Source organism: Perissodus microlepis, chromosome 4, assembly GCF_051167445.1.
Source record: "Perissodus microlepis isolate ML-2025 ecotype Zambia chromosome 4, ASM5116744v1, whole genome shotgun sequence".
NCBI classification, from domain to species: Eukaryota; Metazoa; Chordata; class Actinopteri; order Cichliformes; family Cichlidae; genus Perissodus; species Perissodus microlepis.
Genome location: NC_140464.1, coordinates 2,225,205 through 2,237,490, shown reverse-complemented (window position 1 = coordinate 2,237,490; position 12,286 = coordinate 2,225,205). Strand labels below are relative to the sequence as shown.

General features: G+C 47.4%; 1 protein-coding gene across 1 annotated transcript; it reads left to right on the top strand.

The window, feature by feature from the left end:
* Positions 1–5,046: 5,046 nt before the first annotated feature.
* On the top strand, positions 5,047–11,459 carry LOC146387987 (anaphase-promoting complex subunit 2-like). The gene is made up of 14 exons (XM_084925058.1): positions 5,047–5,413; positions 6,161–6,410; positions 6,482–6,803; positions 7,058–7,190; positions 7,305–7,518; positions 8,060–8,179; positions 8,560–8,677; positions 8,826–9,004; positions 9,085–9,226; positions 9,365–9,440; positions 9,535–9,738; positions 9,840–9,972; positions 10,159–10,400; positions 10,930–11,459. The coding sequence occupies exons 1-14, from the start codon at positions 5,315–5,317 to the stop codon at positions 11,116–11,118; spliced, it is 2,421 nt and encodes an 806-aa protein (XP_084781184.1). The 5' UTR covers positions 5,047–5,314; the 3' UTR covers positions 11,119–11,459.
* The last annotated feature ends 827 nt before the right edge of the window (positions 11,460–12,286 follow it).

The window sequence follows — 12,286 nt, the reverse complement described above, 5'->3', positions numbered from 1 at the left end:
AAAAAACACTAAACAGTGGTTTAAGACCAAAGTTAAAGGACCATGCTGGTGTTTGGTTTTGTATGTTTTAGTTCACTGCAAATACAGATGTAGAGTTTCTCAGTGTTTCTCCCTTTTTTCCACCAACATGAGAACTGGCGATTAAAGACGTGGAGCGTGATATGGCTTTCATCTTCCACGTGTCACAGAAGGTAACAGAACAAAATAGAAACAAATCCCTGCAGCTTGACTTCATCTTCAGTGAAACCTACACAACTATAACCTGTCATTGTGAAGGGTCGCAAGGTCATTATTTTCCCACTTTCAAAACCTCTGCTGATGAGCCAACCGGAGAAAAACTGACTTAACAGGGGAGAAGCTATCGGCTTGTTTCAGACAGGATGGAGCCTGTCTGAAACAAGCCTAGCACGAGATAAGTGAGTAATCATGCAAAGCTGCTTTAATCCAAAAACATGGAGGGAACGAGCAGAATCGGAGCACTTTAACATAAAAACTGATTCTCCCTAAAGCGCTGTGCAGCTGTGGTGGGAGCACAGACTCGACATGTGACCAAATCTCAGGGTTTTCCACCAATCAGGACGCATTATTGACTGACGCAGTGCCCAATCAAACACGTTTCACGCCAAAAAGGTAGAACGTGTTTGAATGGTCACCACAGAGGTCCCCGACTCTAGAGCTCAAGCATCGGTGCCATGTTGGTGGAAAGTTCTTTGGCTACATGTGACCATGAACTGAATTCTGTCTTTGGAGAGATGAGTCATAAGAATCAGTTTTAATGATGAAACCAGGTTTGTTTCCTGCCGATTGAAGTGTTTGAAAATTGTAATCTGTCGTCGATAGTGGTGAAGAAAAAGCCGGGACAGAAGCTCAAGAGGCTCAGACCAACTTCATTTTTGTGGTGTAACTTGAATGAGACAGTTTTGCAGGTGCTGATTAAGCTGATGATCACACACCTCCTCATAAACCAGTGCAGCTCAGACTGAAACGAGTCATTTAAGGCGAGCTCAGGAATCCACTCGTTTGAATAAACGTCACAGAAAATGTTTTTCTGGTTAGCATCCACAAACCAACCTGCACATTAGTCGCTCTTTAGCTTCAGTCCAACACACATGAAACGCTGCAGTCTGGTTAGAAAAAAAAAAGCATAAACACCAGAATGATCCTTTAGGTCATGTGACCTCCTGGCTGCTACTTGCATTCAGTGCTGGCAGACTGTAGACCCTCAGGCACAGCGAGAGCTACAGCCTGCTGTGCTGTAGCTCCACACATTCATATCTGCAGTGAGAGACACTGATCTTTAAGTGTCAAACCCTTTTCACCTCCCCAGAGTCAGACCTGCAGAATAACCTGCCTGTTTAAAATTACTAGTAAAACTTCACGTTTACTGAACCTGAGAAATCATCTGATAACACGAGTGCAATAACAACAGTTTGTCTTAATAAACACAGTAGATCTACAAAAGGACAAAAGTGTTTATGAAGACTCAGCGGGACGGCACGTCTCACCATCAGGAAGTTTATAAACTGTTGGTGAGGGGAAAGAGGCTCTCCTCACCAGAGATCTGCCTGCATGATATCATAATAAATAAAATATTCGACCAGAGTTCAAGCCGACTGCACCATGTGGACTTTAAAACATATCCAAACTCAATTTTCCAAGTCTGGACATTAAAGTGGATAATGGAGCTGAATGAATGCAGCTGCATCTTTAACAAACTGTACGTCACCTGGAAGCAGACGGAGCCTCTCAGCAGCTTTCGGCACACCTGTGAGCGGGTCAGAGTTCACACTGAAACACTGATATTCAGGATGAGTTTACGGTCGACCTACCCAGGATCTTGCAGACGTTGTCACAGTTCTGGGAGATTTCATTCAGCCACCTCTTAACATTTACGAACGACTCTGGATTTGTCACGTCGTAAACTATGATGACGCCGTGGGTGTTTCTGTAGTACCTGGGGACACGTGAAGCGGAATAAACTGATGACCTCAGCGATGATGCTGCAGTGCACTGCACGCAGGCATACAAAGAAACTCGGGGGAGAAAGTTTCAGAGATCATTACGTTGAGGTGATGGTTCGAAACCTCTCCTGCCCCGCCGTGTCCCAGATCTGCAGCTTCACCCGCTCCCCGTCGATATCCACCGTCCGGATCTTAAAGTCCACGCCGATGGTGGTGATGTAGCTGCCTGCACGAGACGACACGAGAGAAAAAATAAAAGCCAGAGTGAGGCAGACGTACTGCACAGCAACGCGAGTGCAGACACACTGCGCACTCCTGCGTGGAGTCAGTTTAAAGTTAAATATCTTTACGTGTGTGTGTGTGTGTGTGTGTGTGTGTGTGTGTGTGCTCTGCTGTTGCATCTGCAGGCCCTTGTTAACCCTCCCCCCCCTTCCCCCCTCACGCACCAACTCCACCACTTCAGATGTTTTGGCGTCCTGTCAGGAGCGCCTGGCTCAGTTCCACTCGCCCCACCCGTTTACATCCTCTCCCCGCCTTCGAGAACTATATTTTCGCTGCAGTTTGCTTACCAGCCTGGCATCGGGGTGAAGGACGCCATTATCTACCTCCTGCACCGAGCTCTGACTCACCTGGAGAAGCCTGGAAGCACTGTGAGGATCATGTTCTTTGATTTCTCCAGTGCTTTCAACACCATCCAGCCACGACTTCTGAGGGACAAGCTGGAGCCAGTATCCCAGTAGATACTGGACTACCTCACAGAATGCCGCCAGTATGTGAGGACACAGGGCTGTGTCTCTGATACGCTGGTCTGCAGTCCGGGGGCCCCATGGGGAACAGTGCTGGCACCGTTCCTCTTCACCGCAGACTTCTCCATCAACTCCCCACGCTGCCACCTACAGAAGTTCTCTGACGACTCTGCCATAGACTCAGAGTACAGACAGTGGTGACTCGTGCCACCTGCTGATCAACGCCGGGAAAACCAAGGAGTTGGTGGTGGATTTCCGGAGACGCAGACCCACCACACTGACACTGGTGAACATCCAGGGAGTGGACATTGAGATAGTGGACTCGTAAATGGTAAATGGCCTGTATTTGTATAGCGCTTTACTAGTCCCTAAGGACCCCAAAGCGCTTTACACATCCAGTCATCCACACATTCACACACTGGTGATGGCAGCTACATTGTAGCCACAGCCACCCTGGGCGCACTGACAGAGGCGAGGCTGCTGGACACTGGCGCTACCAACAGGCAACGGGTGAAGTGTCTTGCCCAAGGATACAATGACCAAGACTGGCAACCTTCTGATTACAAGGCAAACTCACAACTCTTGAGCCACGATTGCCCCGCATGTATAGGCACCTGGATGTTCACCTGAATAATAAGCTAGACTGGAGCCACAACACTGATGCTCTGTACAGGAAGGGTCAGAGCAGACTGAGGCGGCTGAGGTCATTTGGAGCACAGGGAGCGCTTTTAAAGACCTTCTATGACTCTGTGGTGGCATCTGTCATTTTTTACAGTGTGGTATGTTGGAGCAGCAGTTTATCGGCAGCTGAGAGGAAGAGGCTGGATAAACTCATCAGGAAGGCCAGCTCTGTTCTGGGATGCACCCTGGACCCAGTGCAGGTGGTGGGAGACAGAAGGACTCTGGCCAAAATAACATCTCTGATGGACAGAGTCTCCCACCCCATGCATGTAGATGTTGCTGAACTGCAGAGCTGCTTTGGTGACAGACTGCTGCATCCTCGATGCATGAAGGAGCGTTTCCACAGGTCCTTCCTCCCTGCAGCTGTCAGACTGCACAACCAGAACTGCTCCCAACAAACATAGATGTTTACATCAGCGCTGTAACTGCAATATTTTATCAACTGATTCACTCTACAACCTGGGTTTGCCTCTTATCTGTATTTTATTTTATTTTATTTAATAATTACCTCTAAACAGTACTCTGTTTTTGGTAACCATTGTCCTTGATATAGATATGTAAAACTTGTGTATGTTTCTGTTCTGTGTCTTGTGTACTGTTTGTTTGTATATGTGTCTTTTTTGCTGCTGTTACACCCAAATTTCCCCTTGTGGGACAATTAAAGGATTATTCTGTCTTCTTCTTCTTATGTCAGCGTGTTAGAACAGCTGTAGTTACTCAGTTTGACCACTGGGGAGCAGATTAACAAAGACCGCAATACATTACTAATAACACATTTACAATGAGTTGATATTCATTATTAAGTTTATTAATCGAGTATTTATATTTATAAAAATGATCTGTGCCATGAATGTAAATAGTGTTGCAGTTCCTAATTGTAATTTTCTGTGTGTTAATATTTAATTTAATAAGAAAAGATAAGATAAGACTTTATTGATCCCACTGTGTGGAAATTTTTGCATTACCTCAGCTCAGGTACAGAAAGCAGAAGGATAATACAAAAAAATACAAATAAAATACAAACAAATATAAAATAAGTAAGATATTAAACTATATACAACGGTAGCATACACAGTATGTGACTGTGGATATAGCTGTAGAAATATGCAAGACATAAACTATAAACTACATAGTTATAACATAATTTTTCTACCACTACTCTTCCTATGTAAGTAATAGATATCTATAAGAATAGACGTGTACACGCACACTCACATGTAATATGAGTGTGCATCTAAATATACAGCATCTAAATATACATATACATACACATACACATACACATATACCTGCACACGTCCCTACACATAGAATGTGCATTATGCATGAAGTGACCGTGGATGTCCACAATGTCCAGTGACTTATGACACTGTGAGAAAAAAATGTTAAAGTATTCACATTTTTTTCTTTCTCCATAAAAAAAAAAGTTGATTTTGTTTTTCTCTAAATTCTTTGATCATTTCTGGATATGAACAACCGAGTACGGAGCCATTTAAAACGTTATAGCGGCAATTTTATCCTCATGACAAGTTCGCCACTGTTATGACAAACACCAGCCCACAGAGACACTTCCTGTGAACTTCAAAATAAAATCTGCGAGGATTTACAATGCGCACTGTCTGACAGTAGAGGGCAGCATATGGCTCCTTGGCGTCAAAATTACGAGAAGAAGAAGAAGAAGATCGTGATCACGAAGAAGAAGTAAACCCGCGATACTGAAGAACATGTAGTTTTAGTTCAGAGTAATAACAGAAACTGGGGCTGATTTTAAGCAATATTATTCTTAGACATGAGTAATACCCACCGGAAACATGGAGCGTGTTTGTAGATGTTCTGGAGCGACGTTATAACCGGATAGAACCTCCACAGTTTAAATGTGGGACACCGAGAAGCTGCTTCGCGGTTTGTGAGGAAAAGTGTGAGAAAATGGAGGAAAGTGCGATGGAACCGGACTCAGTGGAGATGTCTGGATCCGGACCGAATCCCGGGGTCGCTGAATCCTGGGAAACCGTCACTGCGGCGCTGGTGAGTGGCTTCCCACTCTGGACACCTGCAGCTATGTGACTGTAGCATAACGAGCAACCGAACTCCATTAAAAAATCTCTCGATTTAACGTTTCGTTGGTCGTAGATGTGGTTTGTTAGCAATTTGAGAGGTTTTAAGACGTCACATTAATCAGGAGAAGTTTTCGGTTAAATTCGGCTTGTATGTATCGATGTCTTCTTAATGGTCCTAATCTGTGTTGTTTCCCCTGTCTGCTTCCTACTGCGTTCATTATTGGTTATTAATCCTCATAAATTTAAAGTAAACTGTGACGTGACGTCCATAAACAGCCAAACTTACAAGTTACAAAACAGAGGGAATAAAAATGAACACAGAGGTGAAACAAGTGTGTGAAAAAACGAACTTTCACAGTTAGAGAAAGACCACAAAGCTACACAAATTCAACTGTAAGAAATGTAAAATGAACACAGATTAATAAAGCAAGTGCAAAGACTCAAAAGGAGCGCACAGAGACTCGGAGCAAGATGCAGATCAGGTCAAAAAGAAGCAAAACAACCACAAGGGTTAGTGAAATTGACCAAAAAACAAAAGCTGAGACACAAACTCGGCTTTGGTCTCCTCCAGTCTCGTGGTTTTGCTCCTCTGTACGAGGGCCATCGGTCAGTCTAAGAAATCCAAACTGAAACTCGCTGTGAAGAAACCCTGTCAGCCATCACCAGCACCTGTGCATCCTGTGTTTGTGTAACGCTGTGTTTTGGTTGCGTTCAGGTGTCTCCGGGTAGCTCGGTGTCAGAGCAGAGCCTCTCAGACTCGCTGGCCCTGCTGAACGATCAGGGTCTGGGCCGGCTGCTGGGCAGCTGGCTGCTGGAGACGCTGCAGATGCGTCTGTCTGCCTGCGTGGTTCCCGAGTTCTGGTCTGGCCTGAAGCAGCCGGAGAACGAGATGGAGGAGAAGGACAGGGTCTGGGTTCTGCTTACGGCCTTCAGGACTCTGCTGGACAGGCTCCAACCTTTTCTGGGTGAGTGGACCATCAGAGAGTTGATGGGTTTTCTCTGTGAGCAGCATTCAAACTTCTCCTCCTCCTTACAGCTGGTTTGGAGAAGCTGGGGGCGTGGCAGGATGAGGGCCGTGGAGGTCTGTGTGGCCCAGGATCCAAAGCCCTCATGGAGCGAGCCTTCACCACCATCAGGGCCCTCCTCCTCTTCTCCCCGGCTCCCGTCCTCCAGGAGCGAGTGCTGGAGTTTTACAGCCGGACCTTCTCTGTCTACATGAACCGGGAGGGCAGCGGTGAGGACGCCACCGAGGCTCCCGATGGCCCCGGCGGCGGGGCCTGCCGGGGCTGCTGGGTCCCCGTGCAGCAGTGCTGGTGTCAGCAGGCCCTGGAACACCTGCAGGAGCTCAGCCACATCCTGTGAGTCAGGCTTTTAATTTGAAACAATTGACGTAACGAGGCAGGAAGTTGGCATTATTTCCTTGAATTTTCAGAGTAAAAAAAAAAGAATAAATAAAGTTGTGACTAAAATAAAATAATAATAATTTAATATAAAGCAAATATAAATCCTAGATCATTTCTAACAGTTTTATTTATGATGCTGAAGCGTGGCTCAGATCAGCTGTTTGTTCTCTTGCAGTCTGAAACGCTGACGTCTGATTGGTTGTTTCCAGGTCGAAGCTGCAGCTGCTGGAGTGGGTGAGCTCCGAGGCCGTCACCACCATCCTCCACAAGCTCATTGAGATGCGGATGGAGCAGCTGTGCCGGGGCGAGTACGAGCGCTCCTTCCTGCTGGAGTTCCAGGAGGTGAAACATCTGCAGCATCTGTCCACACTGAAACTCGCTGTCGCCTGCACCTCATTTATTGTGTGTGTGTGTGTGTGTGTGTGTGTGTGTGTGTGTGTGTGTGTGTGAGAGCAGTGGTTGGAGCTGGTGCTGGGCTGGCTGGCTAAAGTGTTTGCCAGTGAGGCGGACGGAGACGCCGCTTCACTCCCAGCGGCCCCCGGCGGTCTCGGCATCCAGGTGGTCCCGGGCGGCAGCTCGGTGCTGAAGCAGTGGAGGTGCCACATGCATCAGTTCTTCTGCAGGATCTATGTCAACATGAGGATCGAGGAGCTCTTCAGCATCATCAGAGGTGGGAGTCTGCAGCAGGTTTACAGATCCACGCCAGGCTGAACTCTGACCTCTGAGCTGTGATTGGACGCTGACGCCTGCTCATTCTTTAAGTCTTTTCTTTGCCGCGGAGCTCTCGTTTCCTCTACGGCAGTGTTTCCTCTCATCGCTTAGAGCTCAGCTCGAGTCAGGACGACGGAGCGTTTCAGCTAGACGCCGCTGTAGAACGGGGTGGTCAAACATAAGGCCTGTGGGACAGAATCGCCCCGGGAAAGAATCCACTCTGGCCCACTGAAAGGATTAGAAAAAAATAAAGAAGGGCATGAAGTTTGTAGAAAGAGCTCCCCGGTGGTCATTCATGCTACGACAAAGTAATAAAGTAGTAGATAAACATTTAAATGACAGAAAAACTTCTAGTTTTTAGTTTTTCTGTCATTTAATCAGTTTCTGTTTGTAACAGAGCCACAGTCAAAAAACAATAATAATAATTCTCTCTCTCTCTCTGTAAACCAGATTTTTTTCTCTCATTTCAAACTCTTTGTGGCTCTTGTGCTTTCTTTCAGATTTCCCAGAATCCAAAGCTGCTATTGAGGATCTGAAGTTCTGCCTGGAGAGAACCAATCAGAGACAGCAGCTCCTCACCTCGCTCAAATCTGCCTTCGAAAGCCGCCTACTGCACCCGGGTCGGTTTCTGTTGGGGTTTGTTTTTGTGACCTGATGAGTCGCGGTGGCAGATTTTTTTAAGTTAAACGCGATTCAATGTTTAAAGTCAGGATTAGAGAAGAAAACAACAATGAGATGAAGGTGGAGGAGGAAAAGAGCTCAGAGGAGGTTCAGTGAGGTGGTGAAGGACGTGCAGAGGGTGACAGGAGGAGGTGGAGGCGGACCATAGAGCTGATGCAGCTGATGCAGCTGTTTAAAAACAGCATTTGTTGATTTGCTTATTTTGAAGCTGTTTTTCAGCTCGTCGTGCACACGTGTGATTTCTCAGGTCATCCTCATCATCGTGTAGGGAAGCTGGTCTCTATGGTAACGTCTGTGAAACTGACTGATCTGTCTGCAGGCGTTCACACGTCGGACATCCTCACCGTTTACATCTCGGCCATCAAGGCGCTCCGAGAGCTCGACCCGTCCATGGTCATCCTGCAGGTCGTCTCCCAGCCGATCCGCAAGTACCTCAGGTGAGTCCACGCAGGCGCCGGCGCGATTCACTTTCAGTCCTGCTCTGATCTTTTGGCTCTGATCGTGCACTTTTTTGTGAGTAAAGTTCTACATGAGTTTAAAATTTGACGTCCTAGCAGAGGATCAAACGTCCGTGTTGTGTTTCAGGACCCGGGAGGACACGGTGAGGCAGATCGTAGCCGGTCTGACCGGAGATGCAGAGGGCTGCACCGACCTCGCCTCCGAGCTGTCCCGAGGAGACCCGGTGACTCTGGAGATGCAGGACAGCGACGAAGAAGGCAACGACACCGAGGACTGGACTCCAGACCCGACCGATGCCATGCCCGGTCAGTGAACGCACCGCGCTGAGCGCCATGAAGGAGACCGCAGGTGAAGAGAAAGATCTTACTCGTGTGTTTGTTCTCAGATAAAATGGGCTCGAAGCGCCGCTCGTCCGACATCATCAGCCTGCTGGTCAGCATCTACGGCAGTAAGGAGATCTTCATAGACGAGTACAGAGGCGTACTCGCCGACAGGCTGCTGCAGCAGCTCAACTACAACACGGCCAGGTACGACCGCACCAGCGCCCGGCTTAAAGCTGAGAGAAAGTGTTGGTATTTTGAACATGTCGGGTCACTGATAGCAAAGTAAATGCTGCCCAAACTGTCCCAAGATCCTCACACCCGTCCTGCTTTCTGCGTCTTCAGGGAGATTCGTAACGTGGAGCTGCTGAAGCTGCGGTTCGGCGAGTCTCACATGCATTACTGCGAGGTCATGTTGAAGGTAAACATCTGGAATATGGATCGTTAACCAGATATTTTAGGACATTCCCTAAGGATGAATTTCTGAGAACGTTGTGATTACCCGATGGATGCAGGACATGGCGGACTCTCGCAGGATCAACAGCAACATCCGTGAGGAGGAGTCAAAGCTGAGCGAGGAGGAGCAGCCGCCGCTGCTCCTGTCGGCCATCATCCTCTCGTCTGAGTTCTGGCCCACGCTGAAGGAGGAGAAGCTGGAGCTCCCTCCTGTCGTCTGCCAGGCCATGGAGGCCTACACCCACCGCTACGAGAAGCTGAAGGTGGAGTTGACCCACTGTGGCGTCTCTGGTTTGGTTTGCAGTAGAAACCAAATGCACAGCTACGCTTTTACCTGCTGAGTCGAGTCCCGTTTGTGTTTCAGGCCATGAGGACGCTGAGCTGGAAGCCTCACCTGGGCTCGGTCACTCTGGACGTGGAGCTGGAGGACCGAGTCCTCACCAACCTCACGGTCTCACCCATCCAGGCTGCCACCATCATGTACTTCCAAGAGAAAAGTAAGAACTTTCATTTCAGAGCGCTTTCATGCTGTACATGCATGATGTAATTCTGCGATGACCCCTGATGTTTTCCTGACATGGCGATGTCATGGTTGTAAACTATCGCCTCTGACATCGCTCGTTACGCTGCGTGGAGTCGAGGGAGATGCAGTTTGATCGTCGTGTACCTGCTCGTCCTCTCAGGTTCTTGGACGTTGGAGGAGCTGAGTGCGAAGCTGGGCGCCCCGAAGGAGCTGGTGCACAGGAAGCTGGCTCTGTGGCAGCAGCAGGGCGTGCTGAGGGAGGAGGCGGGCGGCCACTTCTACGTGGTGGAGAAGGGTTCGTCCAAAGAGAAGCTGGACAGAGGCGTGATGCTGATCGACAGCGACGAGGAGAGGGACTCCAACACCGCCACGCAGTCCGAGCAGAGGGAGGAGAAGCTGCAGGTACGCACACACTTCATTCCTCCTGCTGTTTCAGGGTTAATTACTTAGTTACTTTAAATATTTGAAACCTGGCACCTGATGATGTGCCGCTTCTTTTCAATCGTGTTATAAAAATCACTTAATAATGAATGACAGTGGGTGTTTTAGGATTACTGGTCACAGTTATTTTAACTATCACATGCTCCATAAATCACGAGCTTATTGTTGTGAACGACTTGGTGCACCCGCATGATCCCAGGAGGGTAACTCACCCCTGGTTGGGTCTCCTAAGGAGGTCTTTCATGGGAGAGCGCCTGAGAGCCGGGATCTTAGCCATTGAGGCACAGCTGTGGACAGCCCACCTCTTGTGGGAGGGGCCGTAGGGGTTCAGTGCTTTGTGAATCGCGTAGTGTAGGTCTTCAGCTGTCTGGAACGTCACCTCTCTGCTGGGGAAGCAGCTCAAACGAGCGCTTCAGCCTGAAAAGTATCAGCTAGTTCTAGTTAAGTCTTAAACTCTTACAGTAAGCACACTGGGTCTCTGTCTCTGCAGCTGTTCTGGGTCTGGGCCATGCTCACCAACCTGGACACCATGACACTGGAACGCATACACACCATGCTGCGGATGTTCGTCGTCACGGAGATGGACGTGAACGAGCTGGAGGCGTTCCTGCAGAGGAAGGTCAGGGACCATCAGCTCATAATGTCCGGCAACGTCTACAGGCTGCCCAAATCCAACTGATGACTGTGCTGCGTTCGAGTGCGTCGGGATATGTGGAAGATTCCAGCGTTTGTTTTGCTCTCTGCAGGATTTTTACTAAAAGGGTTCATGGAGCCTAACCCTATGGAACAATTCTAACTTAAATTTCCTGGATTTTTCCATATGATGTGAAAGCAGCATGGATTAAAAAAAAAAAAAAAAAAAAAGGAAAAGCAGTGTTTGTTTTTTCAAAATAAAAGCACTTCCACGCCTTTAAGCATCAGTACGGATAGATTTGATGCTGCACCTGGAGATAAATGTAAAGGTTTTTGGTGAACACTGATGTGTAAAACTGGTTAATAAACAGAATCATTTCAAAACCACTTTCGTCTGTGCCTTTCTTTTCCAACAGCTGCAGTTCTTCCCAAAGTATAGAGCAAACATTTCAGCCTTTCCTGGTTCTCTCTGTGAGATGAAAACAAGAGTTTATTTTGCAAACCACGAGAGGAAGGGCCTGCAGCTGCAACAGCAGGAACACACACACTCTTCGACAACAAAGAAACACCAACACCTGCAGTTCCTTTAATGTCCAGCAGAGACTCCAGCAGTGAGTCAGTCCCCATGTTAAAGCTTTACAGCAGTAATAAAAGTGTCTGACACACAAACTGGTCTCTGTAGATAATTTCCTTCATAATTGATTGTCCTAAAAATCAGAACAGAATTGGGGAAAAGGGCTTTTAAATACGCTGCCCCTGCTTCCTGGAAAAATCTGCAGGAGGAACTGAAATGATCTGAGAGTTTAAGTCTGTCTCAAAGGAACGAGAGAACAGCTCTTTTACTCAGTGTGATTGTTTTTAATGTACTCTTAATTTGATCTGTTATTGTGTATTTTACACATGTTGGTATGGGATATTGTATTTGTTGTAAATGTTGTAGTGCTATGTGTATTTTGACTTTTGTTGCCATGATGCCAGGTCTCTGTTGGAAATGAGATTTTTTTACCTGGGTAAATAAAGGACTAATAAAAATAACACCTGTACAGAGGACGATGTTTTTATAACTCACCTGTTTAAAGTTTGCATTGTTAGGGGCGTGGCACAGGTGACTGTCGGCTCCGCCTCACCTGAGCTGGACCTCTGAGCCGTGTTTGTACTGTTGGAGCCTTTTGGGGCATTTTAATGACATCACCTAACCAAAAACATGGCTGCTG

Bases quoted from the DNA above. Each gene is read 5' to 3' on its own strand.
- LOC146387987 (XM_084925058.1), top strand. From the start codon at position 5,315: ATGGAGGAAAGTGCGATGGAACCGGACTCAGTGGAGATGTCTGGATCC. The intron at 6,411-6,481 runs GTGAGTGGACCA...TCCTCCTTACAG, and splicing joins CAGGCTCCAACCTTTTCTGG to CTGGTTTGGAGAAGCTGGGG. The intron at 6,804-7,057 runs GTGAGTCAGGCT...GGTTGTTTCCAG, and splicing joins CAGGAGCTCAGCCACATCCT to GTCGAAGCTGCAGCTGCTGG.